The 18,417-nt window shown below is 63.5% G+C and overlaps 2 protein-coding genes and 1 long non-coding RNA gene across 16 annotated transcripts in view; 2 read left to right on the top strand and 1 right to left on the bottom strand.

Annotated features, from left to right (window-relative positions):
* Window positions 1-3,615: 3,615 nt before the first annotated feature.
* LOC136794485 (uncharacterized) lies at window positions 3,616-6,951 on the top strand. The gene is made up of 2 exons (XR_010841328.1): window positions 3,616-5,665; window positions 5,973-6,951. It is a non-coding gene; the product is annotated as an uncharacterized lncRNA (long non-coding RNA).
* Window positions 6,952-11,235: 4,284 nt separating this feature from the next.
* HRAS (HRas proto-oncogene, GTPase) lies at window positions 11,236-15,955 on the bottom strand. Of its 10 annotated transcripts, none has more exons than XM_067037986.1 (6): window positions 15,482-15,955; window positions 12,714-12,875; window positions 12,383-12,561; window positions 12,133-12,292; window positions 11,956-12,037; window positions 11,236-11,601 (listed from the first exon to the last, which is right to left on the bottom strand). In XM_067037986.1, the coding sequence occupies exons 2-5, from the start codon at window positions 12,822-12,824 to the stop codon at window positions 11,975-11,977; spliced, it is 513 nt and encodes a 170-aa protein (XP_066894087.1). In that variant the 5' UTR covers window positions 12,825-12,875; window positions 15,482-15,955; the 3' UTR covers window positions 11,236-11,601; window positions 11,956-11,974. The 10 variants fall into 10 exon arrangements, with proteins under 10 accessions (XP_066894087.1, XP_066894088.1, XP_058924912.1 ...); XM_067037987.1 differs by having other exon boundaries at window positions 15,877-15,938; XM_059068929.2 differs by lacking the exon at window positions 15,482-15,955 and adding an exon at window positions 14,060-14,168.
* Window positions 13,188-18,417, top strand: part of LRRC56 (leucine rich repeat containing 56) — a 21,658-nt gene continuing 16,428 nt past the window's right edge. For 3 of the 5 annotated variants that reach the window (XM_067037977.1, XM_067037979.1, XM_067037975.1), the window contains exons 1-3: window positions 13,188-13,617; window positions 15,781-16,250; window positions 18,067-18,140. The gene's annotated coding sequence lies outside the window, so the exon portion shown is untranslated. Of the gene's footprint in view, window positions 13,618-14,390; window positions 14,498-15,230; window positions 16,251-18,066; window positions 18,141-18,417 lie in introns of those variants that run through there. The other 2 variants (XM_067037978.1, XM_067037976.1) reach the window with 2 other exon arrangements.

Raw genomic sequence — 18,417 nt, 5'->3', positions numbered from 1 at the left:
GTGACAGGATTTCCCAGGCAGCTTGGAGGGGAGCCTGGAAGTGGAAGTGTTAGGAGGTGTGGGTGCGAGCCATGACCCGCCAACCGGGATGCCACCCACCCAGGCAGCGTGGTGTTCTCCCCTCTGATCAGACAGACGGGGGAGCTGCCGACAAGGAGCCAACTTCAACTTGCTGGCTTTCTGAAGCTCTTTAGCACACTGGAATATTTGGATTTTATTGTCTTGCAGCGTTGGACATGCAGAAGCCGGAGACCCTGCTGGCCCTGGAACGAGCAGAAATAACAGCCAAATACAAGCAGGTAAGACCCGGGCAGGGATAGTAAACACTAAGAGCAGGTGCGGTCCAGGCAGGAGTCAGAGCCAAGGACAGGCAGGTGAGGCCCGGCGGGGATCCGAGCAGGTAGATCAGGTGGAGCCCAAGTGGGTATCGTCACCAGTCGGAGCAGGTACAGCCCCCAAGCAGGAATCATAGCAGCCCAGGTGAAGGTCACAGCCCACAGGAGCAGGTATGTCCCAGGAAGAGTCAGAGCCAAGATGAGCAGGGGAGGCCCAGGCTGGGCTCATCGCCAGGGAGACCAGGAAAGGCCCAAGCAAGGATGGTCACCAGTAGGAGCAGGTACAGCAGGTGGGATCAGGGCCAAGGAGGGGTGGGTGAGGCCCAGGTGGGGCCCATTGCCAGGTGTGTGCAGGTACGGCCCAGTGGGAACCACAGGCAGCAGGGCAGTTATGTTCTAGGCAGGGATCCCAGCCAAGGCTGAGCCGGCGGAGCCCAAGTGGATATCCTCACCCGGAGGAGCGGGTATGGCCTGGGTGGGGGTCACAGCCAGTGGGACCAGGTGGCCCAGGCAGGATCCAGGCCAGATACGAGCAGGTGAGGCCCAGGCAGCTCCCACTCGGGCAGGTGTGTCTCATGCTGTGCTCCTGGGACGCAGGGCAGGGGAGGTGTCCTTCCCCTCCTTTGCCACACCTCTGGCCTCTCTGGGTTTCAGGGCCAGGCAGGGTCTCCAGTGGAACCCGGGGAAGATGCTGACTGCTCACTGTACAAAGTCACCGACAGGCTAGCTTTCCTGCCATGAGGCATCAGGATATGCCCCTCCTTCCCATCTCGGGGCAGGTTCCCTTTTGCTGGTCCAGGCCTGGCCCTCAGCCACAGGGCCTCCATGCCTGGCCCTGGCCTCTGCCTCCGAGGTCAGAAGGAGGCTCAGCCTGGTTAGCAGACTCTGCAGAGCGTGGCCACAGGGTGAGGGGCACCTGGCCCATAGGTCTCCGAGGCTCTGGCCTGGAGGACAGTGAGGTGTGGCGCCAGGCACTGGAAGGACTCAGGCAGGTGAGCAGGCAGGACCAGCCTCAGGAGCTCATGGGGAGGTGACAGAGGCAGGCGGAGACGCGGGGTAGAAGGCCAGGCCAGGCCATGGTGGGGGAGAGAGGAGAAGACGTGCATGTACTTGGACGGAGCTGGCCTGCAGCAGGGGTAAGGGTGCTGGGCTCCTGGACGGAGGCGTCCACTCTGGAGTAGGGTGAGGCCCTGGGGAGCAACTCACCTGAGACCCCTGAGCGGGGGCCTCTGCTCTCTGGCAGGGCAGGTGTGGGAGGGCACGGAACAGAGTGGGTGACCAGCATCGGCAGGAGGAGGGGCATCTCCTGGGGACTGCTGTGGGGACACAGCCCATCCCTGAGCCAGCACCGTCCTGGGGTCAGCCCTCCCCCTCGCAGTCTCCTGGGCTGAGACCTGGGGGCCCATTGGGGCAGGTGGGGCCTTCTGGGCACCCGGCCGGGTGCAGGTCCTCATGCTCTGCTTTTCTTGCCTTCCAGTCAGGGGAGCTGCGTAGCCTCAGCATCGGCGACCACAGCACCCACTCAGCGAGGGTAAGAGCCATCCATGCTGCACTGGCGGGACGGGGGAGGACGTCGTGGGTGCAGCTTCGGTTCCCTGCCGCCCTGACCCCAGAGCCGTCGAGGGGTCCTCGGGCTGAGGGGTCTACGCCTTTCCTGGCCCCTTTGAGTTCACGCCCATCAGGGCCACCCTAGGAAGCTGGCAGCTGGGCCAACACCACCATTTCCCATTTTCCAGCAAGAAGCCCAGGAGATCGGGCGAGCTGACAAGTGGGTAAAGATGCTGAGGAATTGGAGCAAATACTGGGGCGACGAGAAGGTAGCAAGCTGAGCATCCTGACCCTGAAAGGCACTGGGCTGGGTGTCCCACAAGGCCGGGGAGAATCCGATGCCAGGGCCGCAGCCAGCCCAGCCGGGGACCCCGCAGGAAGGGAGCAGCGGGGCCACGGCCCACTCTTAGTTGCGGGAGACCCAGCGCCTCCGGAGCATCCTCCAGACGCCTCTCGCTCTCTCTCCTCGGCATCCCCTGCGCCTGTCTCACAGCTGGCTTCTCTCCTAGAGATGCGCTGGCAGGTCTACAAAGGAATCCCCCCACAGGTGCGAGGTCAGGTATGGTCTCTGCTGTTGGACATGGAGAAGGTGAAGGCTGAGAACAAAGGGAAATACCAGGGCTTCCCTGGTGGCGCAGTGGTTAAGAATCTGCCTGCCAATGCAGGGGACATGGGTTAGAGTGCTGGTCCGGGAAGATCCCACATGCCGCGGAGCAACTAAGCCCGTGCGCCACAACTACTGAGCCTGTGCTCTAGAGCTGCGAGCCACAACTGCTGAGCCTGCATGCCACAACTACTGAAGCCCATGCACCTAGAGCCCGTGCTCCACAAGAAAAGCCACCGCAACGAGGAGCCCGCGCACTGCAACGAAGAGTAGCCCCCCGCTCACTGCAACTAGAGAAAGCCCACGCACAGCAACGAAGACCCAACACAGCCAAAAATAAATAAATAAATAAATAAATAAATATATATATATATATATATATATATATATTTTTTTTTTTTTTTTTTTTTAAAGGGACGACCAGGTACGGCCCCTCCACCTGTGCGGGGGCAGCACCAACAGGCCAGGACATCAGGAGCTTGGGGGGTTGGGCCTCAGGGACCCCTTGCCCATCCCCAGCGCGTTCCTGGCACCTCCCAGGCTTGCAGGCCCCGGGGCCCACCTGCCGGGAAGGCCCCACCCACCCCCCTGCTGCCCATCCCACTTGGCCCAGTGCAGACACTGGGTCCAGAGATGGACACGTGCCACCTGGAATCAAACTAAGCCCTCCCAGACAGTTGAGGGGGGGACAGAGTCACACAGCAAGGGATAGAAACCAGGGGGAAATGGGCAAGGAGACACCTATAGAAGCCCTGAAAGGAGAAAGCAAAGCCAAACCAGATGAACGACAGGCCTGCATTCACTTGAACCGAAAGACTGAATCCGGACAAGAAACAGGTCTTTTCCCATCGCCCCAGAGAGGTCCCTACACCTGGCCTGTTCCCACCGCTGAGCACCCGCTCTCCACCAAGGGCACCCCCAGGTCACATTGCCCGGGAGGGAGCTCTGTGTGCCCAGACCAAGTAAGACCAGCAGGGGAAATGTGACAGTGGTCATGCTTCCACAAGCAACCCAAGGACGGGTAACTAAGAGGCTAAGAATGTGGTGGACACCCACTAACTGTGGGACCACAGCCAGCATCACGCTCAGTCCGGGAGCCCTCAAAGGGCCCCCGGAAACCAGGCAGATACATACAGAGATCAAGATAATATGCGGAGGTCAAGAATGCCCCTCTGTATGAACATAAAAAGTTCTGAAACGGGAAACATGCATGTCTGTTAGGCCTAAGGGGAGCCTCAAGGATATGTTTTTCGCCTTCTTAACCAGGGGTCTGAGAAGGGGGCTCTGCATTCCTCCTGGGCTGTTTTAGCGTCTGGGTGTTGGGGGCCCGCGGCCCCAGCAGCCCTCCCGTCCCCGTCCCCATCGGCCCTGAGCCGGGCTGATGCCAGATTCACTCTTGGGAAACAAGGAGTGGGTGACATCGGGGGGAAGGCAGTGAGCCGCCCTTACTGTCCTCGCCTTGCCCCGCCTCGCCCCGCCTCAGCCCTCGTGTCCCCGCCTCTTGGCGGTGGGACTCCGGCGGGGGTCAGGGAACAGAGGCCCAACCGCCCTCTCCGCCTCCCTGCGCACCTGGGAGCCGCCTCCCGGGGGCGCTGTCAGCCTGGGAGGCCCCATGCAGCGGTCGGAGGAGGGGTACGGCTGGCCTGGATGGTGCCTCCCTAAAGGGCGGGGGTCTGAGCCTTGGACGTGGGCGCCACTCGTGACCCGCCCTGGCTTCAGAAACGCGCACAATGTGGCTTCTGCAGAAACAGCTCAGCTCCCGCGGGCCTCGCAGCGCCCGCTCTGTCCGGCGGTGGTGACCCTGGGTCCGGGCTCCGCCTGACGCCCGCCCCGCCCCTTGGCCCCGCGCACAGAGCCCGAAGAGCAGGCCCGGCTGTACTCCCGGGACAGAAAGCAGACCGACCTGGATGGGAGCCGCACCTTCCGAAACCACATCATGTTCCGGGAGCGCTATGGCATCAAGTGGGCCCCTCCCACGGGACCCCGCGCGGGGAGGTCGTGGACCTGGGTCTGCAGCTGGGATGGCGGGTGCCCGACCCCTGGCCTGGCGGTGCCGGCTGAGCCTCGAGGGGTGCGCGAGTGGGCACTTGAGGAGCGAGGGTGGCGGTGTGGGGCACGGGGTGGGGGGCGCGAGGGGAGAGTGGGGACCGGTCTGGACTGGCTCAACAGGCCCCAGAGGGCCCCGCGGGAGGGGAGGGGCTCCAGGCAGCAGAGACCAGGCTGGACCCGAGCCCAGATGGAACGAATGGAACGAATGCGGTCGGCGGGGTCAAAATGACGCCCATCTTGACGTTTTTAGTTATATATTTCTGCTCTTTTAGACAATTTCCATCATTTATTTTTTAAAAGTGGGATGAACCCCCAAATTCCATCACCCAGGTCCAACACTAGCAACTGTCCTGTCCTGTGTCCTGCGTTCGCCACACACTTGACTAGCACAGGTGTTTTACAGAGAACCCAAGATGTCTGGCCTCACCCCGTCCCTAGGTTCTCAGTATGCATTTTAAAAACAGGGATTCTTGGGAACTCCCCGGCAGTCCAGTGGTTAGGACTTGGCAGTTTCACTGCGGAGTGCCAGGGTTTGATCCCTGGTTGGGAAACTAAGATCCCAAAGCCGAGTGGGATCTTGGGGCGGGGGCCGGGGGGACAGGACGGGACACAACACAGGGATTCTTTTCTTATGCGTGACCTTCACCCTGTTGCTACACCTGAAGCATTTACTGTAATCCCCTAATATCCAGCCCTAATGAGAGCCCTAATATTGGATCTCCCAGCGCCTCACTCCTTTCTGAACAACCTGTTCCAATCTGGGTAACTGGGTATGGGGCAAAGACCCTGCCGGCTGGGGAGACCTTGTGGGTGGACAGGAGAGCAGGTTCTGCCGTGACAGGTTCGGGGCGCACATGAATAGCCAACAGATCAAGCTCACTCTGGACCAAGAGATGCTCTTCAGAGCCCTGACCCCAGAGAGAAGAGGGGTCTGGCCAAGACCGTGCTGGGAGCATCAAGGCAGGCATGGGCTGTGCTTCCCGAGTGGTCGCCCTGGACCTCCCATGCTCCTCTCATGACGAGATGCCTCTACCGGGGGGACTCCACGGGCCTGAAGCTGGGAGGCCCCATGTCTGTCTTGGCCCGGAGTGTGGCTGTGTCTCTGCTGACCTCCAAGGCCGGGCCCAGGGTGAGTCAGCCGCCGCTGGCCTTCAGAACCTCCATCACCCCACAGCCACCAGGCTGCAGGCCTCACACAGACAGGAGCCCAGGTTGTGAGGATAAGCCTGTGGGCCCCGCAGTCCCACCACCCCTGCCCATCTGCAGGCCTGGGCACAAGATCAGGGCGCTTTCCTGTAATGCACCAGAATGTAAATATCTTAAACTTCAGGCCCAGCCACTGTTGTCTGAGAACACAGCCTGTTGGATACACAAATGAGTAAACGTGGCTGTGTCCCAGCTTCTGGTTCCATCTTGAACCTCTGGCTTGTTTGCAGGGCAACTCACTTGTTGCATTAGAAAACCAGAACGCCAGGATGGGGTGAGGCCTTGGACACTGGAAAAGAGGCCGGTCAGGTGAGAGAGAGGACACCTATGAGAGAAAGAACTGTATCTAAATGTAAAACTTTCATTCTGCAAAAGACACTGTTAAGAGAATGAAAAAGCTATAGAGTGGGAGAAAATATTTGCCAATCATATATCTAATTAAGGACTCATGCAGAATAAGAACCAAAGTGCTGGCAAGGATGTGGAGCCACAGGAACTCTCATCCAGCACTGGTGGGGATGCGAATGGTCCAGCCACTGTGGGGGAGAGCTGGGTGGTTTCTTACAAAACCGCACATACTGTTCCCTGCTGGCGCAGGGAAGAATGCCGCGGAGCAACTAAGCCTATGCGCCACAACTACTGAGCCTGCGCTCTAGAGCCTGTGAGCCACAACTACTGAAGCCCACGTGCTCTAGGGCCCACGTGCTGCAGCAACGAAGACCCAATGCAGCCCAAAAAAACCTACTACATATACACTCACCATGCGTTCAGCAATGATGCTCCTTGGTATTTACCCAAATGAGCTGAAAACTTAAACCCACATAAAACCTGCATGTAACATTCACTGCTCTGTTTACGATCGTTAAAAACTGGAAGCAACCAAGATCATCTTCATCGAGGGAATGGATAAACCGTGGGATTCCATGAGATGGACTTTGATTCAGGGACACAAAGGAACAAACTATTGATTCACTCAACAGCATGGATGAGTCTTAGACATATTTTGCTCAGTGAAGGAATCAGACCCACATATGACTCCATCCACAGGGCATTGTGGAAAAAGCAGAGCCCCGGGAGGGTGGGATCTTAGCCTGGAGCAAGGATGCGGGGGCCCTGCCCGTGTGCGGAAACCCTAGGGGCTGTACATCCCAGAGGCTGAATTGTAATGTGTGCAAACTGAAAAAATAAAGAAAATTAAAACTTGTCAAACTCTGTACCTGGGATATTTATATTGCATTGCACATAGACTTTAGTCCTGAAACTTAAGTTTTGACCCTAAAACTGCTGCATTATTAATCAGGAGCATGGTGGGAGGAAGGTCCCCAGTAATCAGGGCTTTGGGGCCCCGGGAGGCAGCTCCTGCTCCACCTGCTCCTTCCAGAACATTCCTTCAAGGAACACCAGCTGAGAGGGCCCCACGGGCTGCCCACAGTGAGGTCTTGCTCAGGGGCTCTCCAGCCCAGAGGGCATCTCAGGTGGCCCCTCCAGGGCAGTGTGGGCTTGGCCAGGCGGGAGCTCATCCAGGAGCTGAGGTGGTAGTCTGGAGGTGGGCAGAAGAGGCCTCCGGGTGGGTCCTCCATGCACATCTGGCTCTTGCAAGAGGTGGGCTACTGCCAGGGCATGAACCAGGTCATGGCCATCCTGCTGATGTTCCTGAGTGAGGAGGACACCTTCTGCGCGCTGGTCCAGCTGATGACTGACGAGAAACACGCCATGCGTGGTAGGTGACCACTGAGGACAGCTGGGAGAGCCTCAGGGCCAGGGGTCTCCCTGCAGAGCTCCCCCAGCAGTGGGCTGGTGGGGACCTGGGCCCAGTCCATCTCCCCATCAGCGAAGGGCGCTGGCTCCCCACGCTGCCCTCTGGGTCCTAGAGCCCCGGCCCTCGTTCCTGGCCTCATCCAGGCAACTCTCCCTTCCCTGCTGGTCCTCCTGCCTCACACCTGCCTCCCCCCAGTGCCCTCCAAGCCCACGGCCAGACGAAGCCCCGGCGGCAGCAACAGCCCCTCCTGTGGCCCCAGCCTGGCTGCCAAGCCTAGGAGAGGGACAGGCACAGCCCCGTCAACCACCCCGTGGGCCGCACTCCCTGCCCCTCTGTACTGGGTCCCCCACCCCCCGGCCAGGGCAAGTGCCAGGGCCGGACGCCTGCCCACCTCTCAGCCCAGGGCGCCAGCCAAGCTGGGCCTCCAGGAGCAGGGCCTCTGCCCCGGCCTCACAGGCTGTCCTGCCTGGGAAGAGCGTGTCCACAACCAGGGGTCAGGAGGGCCCTGCACGCTGGGGTCACCGCCGGGGACAGTACTCAACCCTCACTGGACACGGCTCTGACTTGTGGGTGTCCGGGGGCTCCTCGGGCTTCTTCATCCCGGGGTTCCCAAAACTGCTGAGACTCCAGACCCATGAAGAGCACATTCTAGGCACAGCCCTCCCCCAGCTGCGGCGACACCTGGTGAGTAGATGCACTGCCCCTGCCCCCCACAGAGGCGCTGTCCCACAACCACAGTGGGGGCTTGGCCACCTGCAGGCTTCCTCCTCCTCCTGGGGGGGGGCGGTCAGAGGCGAGCTCGGGCCAAGCAGGCCCCCAGCAGCATGGCCACGTGGGCCCTGGGGGCGGCTGCCTGGCATCCCGAAATAGGGAGCTTTCCGGCCGAGCACGCAGGCCCTGAGCCCCTGTGCCCTCCAGCAGGACGAGGGACAGGTGTCCACGGGGACTTACACCACCCAGTGGTTCTTGCAGTGCTTCATCAACCGGGTAAGGCTGCCCAGGAGGCTGAGTCCCAGAGGTGCTCCCTGGTCCCACTCCTGATGCCTGGGGAGGACCCAGCACCCCCTGCAGACATGCCACGCCCCTCCTGAAGGGCATCCGGGGAGCAGCCCAGAGCCCTCGTGGCGGGCGCAGGACATCCTGAAGTCCCAGCCGTTTCGAAATGCTCTGGCTCCCATCAGAAGGCTGGGTCAGCCCGGGGCGGGGGGGGCAAGCCAGCATTCTGCTCCACTGAGGTGTCCCCACCGAGCGTGGGACAGTTTCTGTTGCCCCCAGACTAGGGGTTGTGCTGGCCAGGCCCTCAGGACCTTGAGTCCAGGAGCCACGACCCCACTGGGACGAGCCCAGCCAGACGAGGAGCTGCAGGACCTTGTCTGATGCAGCCCGGGTGGACTGCAGGGGCCGGAGGCCGGTGGCGGGTTCTTACCCTGTGCTGGGACCACCACCGTGCCCTGCTCAAGCTGCCCCTCCTCAGCCTGCTGTGCCCAGACCCCTTTTTCGCTCACCCTGAAGCTCCGGGATGCCTACGTCCTGGAGAGCAAGCACATGCTGACGGCCACAGTGTACGCCGTCCTCAAGGCTCCCGAGCGCGGAGTGCAGGCCGCAGAGGAAGCAGGCCAGCCGGCACAGGAGCCCAGAGGTCACCTTCCGGAGCGCGCCCTTGGCACTGGCCCTGCCCACGGCTCTCCTGGGCACAGCAGACCCCCAGGGGTGGTGCCCAGCGGAACACAGCCACCGCCCACAGGAGGTGCCCCAGGGTGGGGGGCTGAGTCTTCCCGCTGGGGGCCCCGCTAGCCCGATGGCATCTGCACCCCCAGAATGCCTCCTGAAGCTGCCCCTGGAAGGCCTGCAGGAGTTCCTGCAGGACACGCTGTCCCGGGCCTGGGCCCTGGAGGACGATGCGGTGCTCAGGCAGCTGCAGGCCACGTGGCCAAGCTACGCAGGCTGAAGCAGGACCTGCTTCCCGCAGGTGCACTCGGCAACAGTCTCCTCCGGAGTCACGCTCCGGGACAGTGAGCGGCGGGGCAAGCCCCAGGCCTTCCTCCGCACCCCCGTCCGTCTATACTTCTGCTCTAAGACTCAGCCGACCAGGCCGACAGCCAGGGCTCAGCAGCCTGAAAAGCTGTTCTCAGCATTGGGCTGGGGCGGCCATGCAGGGTCCCACGGGCCCATCCTGCGCAGGCCGAACGGCCTGGTCGAGAAGCTGACCTGGTCTGTTCATTTCCAGCAAAACCTGAAGAGTTCCCCACGAGGCCCCTGGGCCTGCAGCGACCTGCCCCAGCCCCCAGGCCTCTCCTTACCCCTCCCAGCATCAAGACGCTCCCCGGAGAAGATGAGCTGGCCGTCCCTGGCCCACGTGCCCAGAACGAGCAGCCCAGCCCCTCGCCCAGCCCGGCCGTCCTGAAGGCTGAGGAGCGGCAGCACAAGGGGGCCATGGCCGCAGGCCTCCCGCTGGGGGCCCCGGAGGCTCCGAGTCTGGCCTGCCCGTCCCCAGCCCAGGACGGTCCTCAGGATCGGCTGCGGCCACGGTGATGGATCTCCCTCCCAAGGCTCTCAGTGAACCGTGAGGCCACAGGCAAGTGGCCCCCAGACATCGGCTTTGAGCTGGAATGCTGGGTCCTCTCCCCTTCAGCACCTGCCTGGGCCACCCCCAGGGCCACACAACAGGCATGGCCCTGCAAACCCACTGAGGTCCCCGCCACTGGCTCTGCCCAGCCCACTGAAGATGGCACTGCCAGGCCCACGACACCCCTCCTGCCCTGTGGCAAGTGCCGCCAGCAACCCTCCTGGAGCAGTGACCAGCACGGCCACGATGGAGCCGGGGCAGTGCCCCAAGAGCAGCCCCACATGTCCCCACAACCCCCAGCCTCTGCGTCCACAAGGGAGCTGGACACAGGGGCCTCCAGAGGACAAGGTCACTGTCAGCACAGTGACCCCGAGGCCCCGGGAGGCCAGCGACACGCCCCACTGCTTCACACTGGCCTTCCTGGAGGACAGGACCCCTCACATGACACAAGGCCCTGACCCAGAAGCACCTGGCCTGGCCTCACTGGGGCCCCGGGGAGGCAGAGGCGCCGTGAGCGCCTCGACAGTTGGAATAATGGCGAAACGGGCCACCCCGGCGAGTCCGGCCCAAGGCACGGTGAGCCCTCTCGGAGCTGTGTGTGGCCGTCTGGGGCCTGCATGGGCCCCACAGGCCGCTTTGGTGACCTGAGGTGGCCCTGGGAGCCACAGGCCACCTCCAATGAGGGGATGGCAGGGGCCAGCGGGCCAGCCTCACATACATGAGGAGGCAGGGCCAGCCAGACACCGAACCCTGTGCAGCCACCTGGTCCCCATGGGGCAGAGTAGACTGTGCCGGAGCCGACAGGCTGTGTCCCTCCCTCTGCCTAAGTCAAGTACTGCCTTCCGGGGTCCCCAAAACTCGGGAGATACGACCCCAACCGGAGTGTGAAGAAGCCCCTACCCCCCAGCCGTTCCCTAGGAAGGCCTCCCTCCCAGGTAAGGGGCAGTCTCTGGCCTCAGTTTCCCCCCCCTTGCCGGTTAAAGGTGAATAAAGTCTCGTGTGCTAAGCGGTAGACGGGCTGGTTCTCACAGCACCCAGAGGTCTCCGGAGGACGCACCCGGGGCCCCCAGAGGCAGAGAAGCTGCCGGATGCACGAAGCTGAGGTTCCCGCATGCCTCCTGTGGGGTCACTCGCACCGCAGCCTCCCGGCCTCAGTCAAATGCCAAGGTCAAGACATGAAATAATTTACTGCAACTCAGCCTGTACCCACTGGGCCAGGACGGGGCTGGAGGAGAGTGACAACTGGGGGCCGCCGGCGTCAGTTCATGACAGTCTGTGCAAAGCGTCCCGGGAGGCCCGCGGTCACTCTGTCCACCGACCTGGGCTGGCCAGGCTCTGGCGGCACTTCCTTCCTTCCCTGCATCCTTAGCCCATGTCTCATCCAGCACCTCCACACCCCGCACCCACGTCGCTGTCAGGAGAGCAGGCACCTGCAGCTGAGGCAGCCTGGGCCACCCTCGTCAGGCGGGCTCAGCTTGCGCGCCTTGTGCTGCCGGATCTCGCGCACCAGCGTGTAGAAGGCATCCTCCACGCCCTGGGAAGAGGAGGCCAGCTCAGGGGGGAGACCGTTGCCTCAGCCTCGAGCAGAATCCCAGCCCCTTCTCCACCCCACCCCGCAAACGGGGAGCTGGACCCTGCTCCTCTCTGGCCCAAGGGCCACCCCGTTGAGAGGCCTGTCCTTAGCAGCTCCCCCACGGCCCGCTGAGGGGCTGGGGCCAACCAGGACCCGTGGGGCAATCTGGGGGCACAGGGGTGGGGGCCCCAGGGTCACCGCTCCGGTCTGGCTCAGGGCAGCTCTCTCCGGGGACCGCCACCTCCCCCGGGAGCTGTGTCGGCCCAGACCCAGGCCCTGGCCTCCCTCGCTGCCCTGCCATCCGGGGAGACTTACAGCGAGAGGGGCTGCTGGGTCACGGGGGTCCCGGAGGGTCCCAGAGGGTCCCGGAGCTGGAGCCAGAGCCAGAGCGGCTGCCCTGCATCAAGGGAGAGGGGGCAGTGAGTGCGGCTCCCGGGCGGGGTGGGGTGGGGCGGGGCCCTGGCTGGCTGCAGGGGCAGGGGGCCCGCTCACCTGGCGCGTCTTTGCTGACGTCTCGATGTAGGGGATGCCGTAGCTGCGGACGAGGTCCTGGGCCTGCCGAGACTCCACGGTGCGCGCGGCCAGGTCACACTTGTTCCCCACCAGCACCATGGGCACATCGTCCGAGTCCTTCACCCTTTTGATCTGCTCCCTGCAAAGGGGACGGGGTGAGCCGGCAGGCAGGCTGCCCGTGGCCCCTGAGGGAGGACAGGAGGCCCCTGAGGGCTGGCAGGCAGCTCACCTGTACTGGTGGATGTCCTCAAAGGACTTGGCATTGTTGATGGCAAACACACAAAGGAAGCCCTCCCCAGTGCGCATGTACTGGTCCCGCATGGCGCTGTACTCCTCCTGGCCCGCCGTGTCCAGGATGTCCAGCAGGCAGGTCTCCCCATCGATGACCACTTGCTTCCGGTAGGAGTCCTGGGGAGGATGCTGCTTAGAGACAGCCGGCCCTCCAGGGATGGGACCCTCCCTCGCGCCTCTCATGCCCCCCCCCCGGGACCTATGACGAAGAGACCCCCCCTGCCGGGTGGGCGGAAAACAAGCCCGTGTCAGGAGCCAGGCCAGCTCACCTCTATGGTGGGGTCGTACTCGTCCACAAAGTGGTTTTGGATGAGCTGGATGGTCAGGGCGCTCTTCCCCACGCCTCCAGCGCCCACCACTACGAGCTTATACTCCGTCATCGCTCCTCAAAGGACCACAGTACGAGGCACCGCAGAGGTCACCTGTCCCACCTGCCAAGGAAGCGGCACTCAGCACGGCCAGACCACGCAGGGCAGGCCCGCTGAGCTCCCTGGGCCAGCCTGCCCAGGCCCGGCCTGCTCTGGGCCCGGACATCCAGGTAACAGGGGCGGCAGCCAGCACGGTGGCCTAGCCGCTCACCTGTGGCACCTCCAGCGCAGAGGTGGGAGGGGGGGCCCTGCCTCCAGCTGCATTTAATGACTGTGTGAGAGACGCTGGATGCTGGCCCCCCAGAGGCAGGGCTGACAGCTGAGAGCTGTCTCCCAAGCATGCACCCGAATTAGAAGCTGCTGGGTAGGCAAGAAGCCTGAACTGGAAGAGCCGTGGGCTGAGATTACCGGCGTCCCCATGAGAACAGGCCTTGCCACGGTGGCGGGCACAGCAGCGTGCCCGGACAGGCTGGTGGCAGCTGACAACCGGCTCCAGGCCCCCCCACTCCCGGGCGTGCTGGTGCCTTTGACAAGTATTCACTGAGCACCTACTGCATGCCAGGTACTGCTCCAGGCACAGGATGACGAGCAGACAAAAAGTACCCCTGCCTTGGCAGGTTCGGGCTACGCTCCAAAGAAAAAATCCACATAGAAGAAAAATAAAGGAAAACCCACGGGGCCCCACCGCCAAAAGAACTTTGGAGAGCATAAGGAAGGTGAGGAGGCGGGCAGAGAGCCAGGACTCCAGAAAGCAGAAGCTGATCACAGGAAAAGACCCAAAGGAGGTGTGGAAATAAGGAAACAGGTGAGAAGGGAAAAGGGCCTGGGGCCAAGGCCCCTAGGTGGGGTGGCCCCAATTTGTGATGCTTAAAGAAGGGATGCCCTTGCGGGAATAGTAGGCAGTGACTTCCTAAACCTCAGATTCGTCTGGTGTACGTGATGGCCGCCCGGTGCCCGAGCTCTTCGCAGGGGTCCTAGGGTCTCTGGCGGGTGGGAGACCCCGCCTAGCGCCATGGTCACGGACGGGCCTCCGCTCGGGGACATCCAGCGCACTTGTGGGGCCCCGGAAGACAGGGCCCGGTACACGGAGCCGAACGGGTTGGCCTGGGTGAGGCAGAGCGGACCAGCCGCCGCCCGCAACCCCCGCCGCAGCACCCCGCCCGCCGCCGCCCGCGGCTCACCTGCGCCCCCGCGCGCCCTGCGAGGACAGCAGGCCCCCCGCCCGGCCCGGCCCTCGCCGCACTCACCGCTCACTGGCACGACTGCCCCCGGGGCCGGGGCCGGGGCCGGGGCGGGGGCGGCGGCGGGGGCCGGGGTCGGGGCACTTGGCTCGCCCGTCGCATGGGCTCCGTCCGCGGCGGGTGCGGCTCGGGCTGCGGGCGGCGGACACCCGACCGGGCCGCGCACGCCCCGCCCCGCGCCCGTCCGTCAGTCCGGCACAGCCTGCCATTGGCCTCGCGCGCCGAGCCCCGCCCTGCCCCACCCCCGGTTGGCCGAGTGGCCCGCCCGTCAGAGGCCTTGGCCAGGCGGGGCTTCCGGGAGCTGCGCGGAGGGCGGTTCCCGTCTGGCTGGGCCTCGTGGGCTGCGGCCTGCGGGGTTAGCTCCTCTAGGGATGGGGTCCGGGGGTGACAACTTCTCCGGAGACTGCCTGGACTCTCCCGGGAACAGGCGGGACTCGCGGGGAGGTAGAGACCCCGAGGCGAAGCGGGTCCGCGGCCGGGTGTGGGCTGGGGCGGGGTCGCCGATGTCCGACTCGAGCCCCTGCGCCGCTCTTGGAGCCCAGCGCCGGGCCTCTGGGCACCTTCACGGCGCGCACAGCTGCGCCCACGCCCCCCTAGGCCGTCCCTGCGTCGTGCCGCGCAGCACACCGTAGGGGTTCCGGAGCGGAGGGGACAGCCCGAGGGCTGAGCCTCAGGGAGGGTGGAGCCCGCGGGGTCAGCACCGCAGACTCCCCTGGACCCGAGGCCGGGGAAAAGCGGAGGGGCTGCCTGGACGAGGGTCAGGTGCAGGTGGTTTCGGAAGGGGCTCCTCCCGGGTCCCAGGACGCCTGGCAGGTTCGGCAGGGTCCTTGGGCGCGGCTCAGCCATGCGCCCAGGGCCAGGCGGCGCAGGGCGCCTCGGCTGGGCGGGGACGTCTGAGCCCGCGGAGCAGCGAGTCCGGCTCAATCTTTTCACCCAGTGCCGGGGGTCTTGTTTTTCACTTACGTAGTGTGCAGCCCCGCCCCGGGCTCCGCAGAGGGCCCTTGTCCCGCGCTTCCTGATCTCCAGCTTCCCCCAATTTCGGCAGGCCCTGCAGACTACCCGCCCACCCAGCTTCCCCAAAGCCCGGAGCCCAGCCCTGCAGAAGCTCACCCTGAGGCCCAAACGGTACCCAGGAAATCCAACCCAAAAGCTGCCATAGGGGGTTGAATTGAAGACTCCCCCACCCCAAGCATAAATATGCACATTGTATCTCCTTTAGAGACTCTCAGAAGTACATGATTTAACACTTTGAAAAATTTCAAAGTAACGCATAGACACATTCTCCTTGTTTATAAGAAAGAATGGTGCATTACACGTAAGGCCAAACCCCTCCCCCTCTGCTCGGCCGGCACCCACTTCCATTCCTACCCCTTCCGCGCCGTTCGGCCCCCTCCCGTGCCGGCTGCGTGCTGTTCCCCAGGAGCTCACCCCACTGCAAGCCTTGACCTCGGCGGGCCCCTGGGGGGCCGCCCCCGCCCCAGGCACGCCGCCGACCCCACGTGCCGTGGCTGTGTCCGGTTGGCCGTCCCGCGCACTGCGCCGCAGCCACGACGGAGCCCGGCTCGCGCCTGACGCGCGTAGACGCGAAGTAAAGGCGGATAAGTGAAAACGGGTGACGGCGCCTCTCGCCGGAGCGGACACTCTGGACTCCCCTCCAGGAGTCCAGGTCTGCATTTCCCTCTTCTTCAGAGGGTCCTTTCCCAAGGCGCTTCCTTTAAATCCCGCAGGGCCTTGGCCTCAGGGACGACCCGACACGGGTGCCTACCACCTGAGAAAGGTGGGCGCCAGTCTCCACCCCAGACCACCTTTGCGGAAGCCGACACCTGGCCTGCCTGCGCCCAGCCGTCTCGACCGCGTCTCACGTCCCCAGCTTCCCTCCCGGCCCAAGGGGCGCTCCCGCGCGTGCGGGGCGGGACACATGCGAACCCCCCAACCTGGTTGGCCGCCGCCTCGCCCGCCCTCCCGCCGACCCTAGCAACCGTTGCTAAGGGGCGTGGCTAGGCCTCGCGGAGCCGGAAGATTCCCGCGGCTCGTGAATATTTGCAGATTCAGAGGAGGCCCCGCCCCCGTTGCCTTGGCGCCCAGGCCCCTCAACCCCGCGGCCGGAAGAACAACCACACGTCGAAGAGAGCGCCCGGCGAAGGAGGGCCCCCGGGACCAAGCCCCCGACGCTGGGGCACCGAGGCCGACCCCTCAGGTGAGAACCGAGCGCGCCTTTGGGTCCGGGGCCGCAGTCCTCGCTGTCTCCTCCCGTGTCGGGGTGAGGGTGGTGGTGGGGGGCGGAACTGAGGCCGAGGATGGAGCAGAAAGACAGTTGAGGTCCCAGTGATTCCTCAATTGTCAGATCTGGTCCCCTGGGGACCCATCCCACAACCCCTGGCCCTGCTGAGCGTCTCTCGGTCACTGGGACAGGAGGGACCCCAAGTCCTGACTTGGGACCCACTCTGGGAGTTTCCATGATGGGGACCTAGGAGGGGAGAGGCCCTACCCTCAGAAGGGATAGCAGGTGGAGGGGATCCAGAGAGGTGATGAGCCTGGCCAGGAGCTTGTGTTAGTCTGGGCGGTGGAGAGCGAAAGGCCGCCACATTTCCAACTTCGGGGGCTCAGGGAGTGGCAGGGCAGGATGGGATCAGGGCCATGAACAGTGTGGACGGGTCCAGGCCAGTGAGTAGATGTGAGGGGTTAGTGTCTCAGTGGGAACCTCAGCCTCCAACCCAGGTCTTGCTCCTTGGACCCCAAGACCTTTGGCTAATCCGGACCCATACTCTGGGCCTAGTCATGGGCAGGACCTCAGGTCAGCTGTTCTCAGACACAGAGGGAAGAGGGTAGCCCACTGGCGTCCCAGGACACAGCCTGGCCAGCCCATCCCTTTCCCAGAGCCCAAGGCCGGCAGCCCTGGGGTAGGCGGGGGCAGCACCTTCCTAGGGGGCCCTGTGCTGGGGTCCTCCTTTGAGGCTTAGGGCCTTTCACCAGCTGGAGAAAGGCAGGCCGCAGAGGAACTTTTGGAAAGAAATCCTGGCCAGAAATTCCGTGAGGTTCTCCGTGAGGCTCCCCTGCATGGCCTTCACCTCCTTAGGTCCTTGGTGTGTGGTCACTTTCCAGACAAGGGCACGTGGAGCCCGGGCAGCTTGTCCCAAGGCCCAACACTCCCTCCCACCCTCTCTGTCAAAGGCTAGCTGACCACCCCCGCCCCGGGGAGGATGAATCCTGACCATCCCCAGGGGGTGATAGACAAGAACAGTGGCCAGAAGCTGCATCTGCCACATTCACTGATTTTGGGGGGGATATTCTTGAGCCCCTGTTCTGCACACTGGACATAGCAGGTGAGTGTCCTGCCCACACAGAGCTCACTTGCTGTTTCAGGCAAGGCACTCACTCAGCTGAACCGAGGGCTGTAGAAGGGAGTCGGTCTTAGCAGGTAGTAAGTCCAAGAAGGTCGGGAGGGAGCACAGGGGTGGGGGTCGGCGAGGCCCTGATCCAAGGTGGAGGGAAGAAACCAGGATTTCTATACAAACTTCTGGCTCTACCCTCAGAGATGATTCCAGGGTCTGGGGCCAGGCACAGGCATCTGTGTCTTTAAGGAGCAATGCCAGGTGAGCCTAGTGCAGGTGGACCACCTCCTGTGGGCCTGGGGGTAACACCCAAGAGGGACAGGGTGCCTGGGAGGCCAGCCCACAGGGGATGGTCCAGAGCAACAGGCCTGGGACCCCTTTTGGAGAGAGAGGGTGGAGTTGGGGATGGAGGAAAGTGGGGATTTGAATGAAGACCAAGCATGTGCATTGGATGGACCCAGAGGGACCCTAGCGTCGGTCACCCATATGGCTGTCTTCCCAGTCAGCCAGGCCAGGTGCCCCATCAGGATGGTTGAAAGGACCTAAGGGCCAGGCCCCAGGCTGACAGCCCCACACCTCTGCACCTGCTCACTTCTGGGCCCTGTGACTTTGGCCCAGCCTGTCCCAGGTCCCTCGAGCATGGTGACCTGGCCAGGAGGCCAACCTGACTGTCTCTCGCAGGTGCCGCCTGGGGCCACATGCTGCCCTCTTGCTCAGATGTTTGACCTACGGTAGGAAAAAGCAGCTGCCTCCAGGTGAGGGGGTCTCAGTGGGCACAGGGGTGGAGGGGAGTACCTGAGACCCTGGTCCTGAGTCCCCCAGGGTCAGAGACCATCAGGTGAAGAAGGACACACAGCACAAGGCCTGAGGCAGAGGCTTGCTGCTGATTACAGCAGCAAATGGGCGAATGGGACCTCGAGGCAGCCCCCCTCCCTGGCCTACCTGGGGCCTCAGAGGGTAGGCCAGAGCTGGCAGCCCGCATGGACCCTGAAGGGTGGGCAGAAACGCAGAGAGGGCGGCCTGCCCAGGCCA

Source organism: Kogia breviceps, chromosome 7, assembly GCF_026419965.1.
Source record: "Kogia breviceps isolate mKogBre1 chromosome 7, mKogBre1 haplotype 1, whole genome shotgun sequence".
Taxonomy (NCBI): Eukaryota; Metazoa; Chordata; class Mammalia; order Artiodactyla; family Physeteridae; genus Kogia; species Kogia breviceps.
Note: the sequence above shows the minus strand (reverse complement) of the source record. Positions and strands in the feature narration are given on the sequence as shown.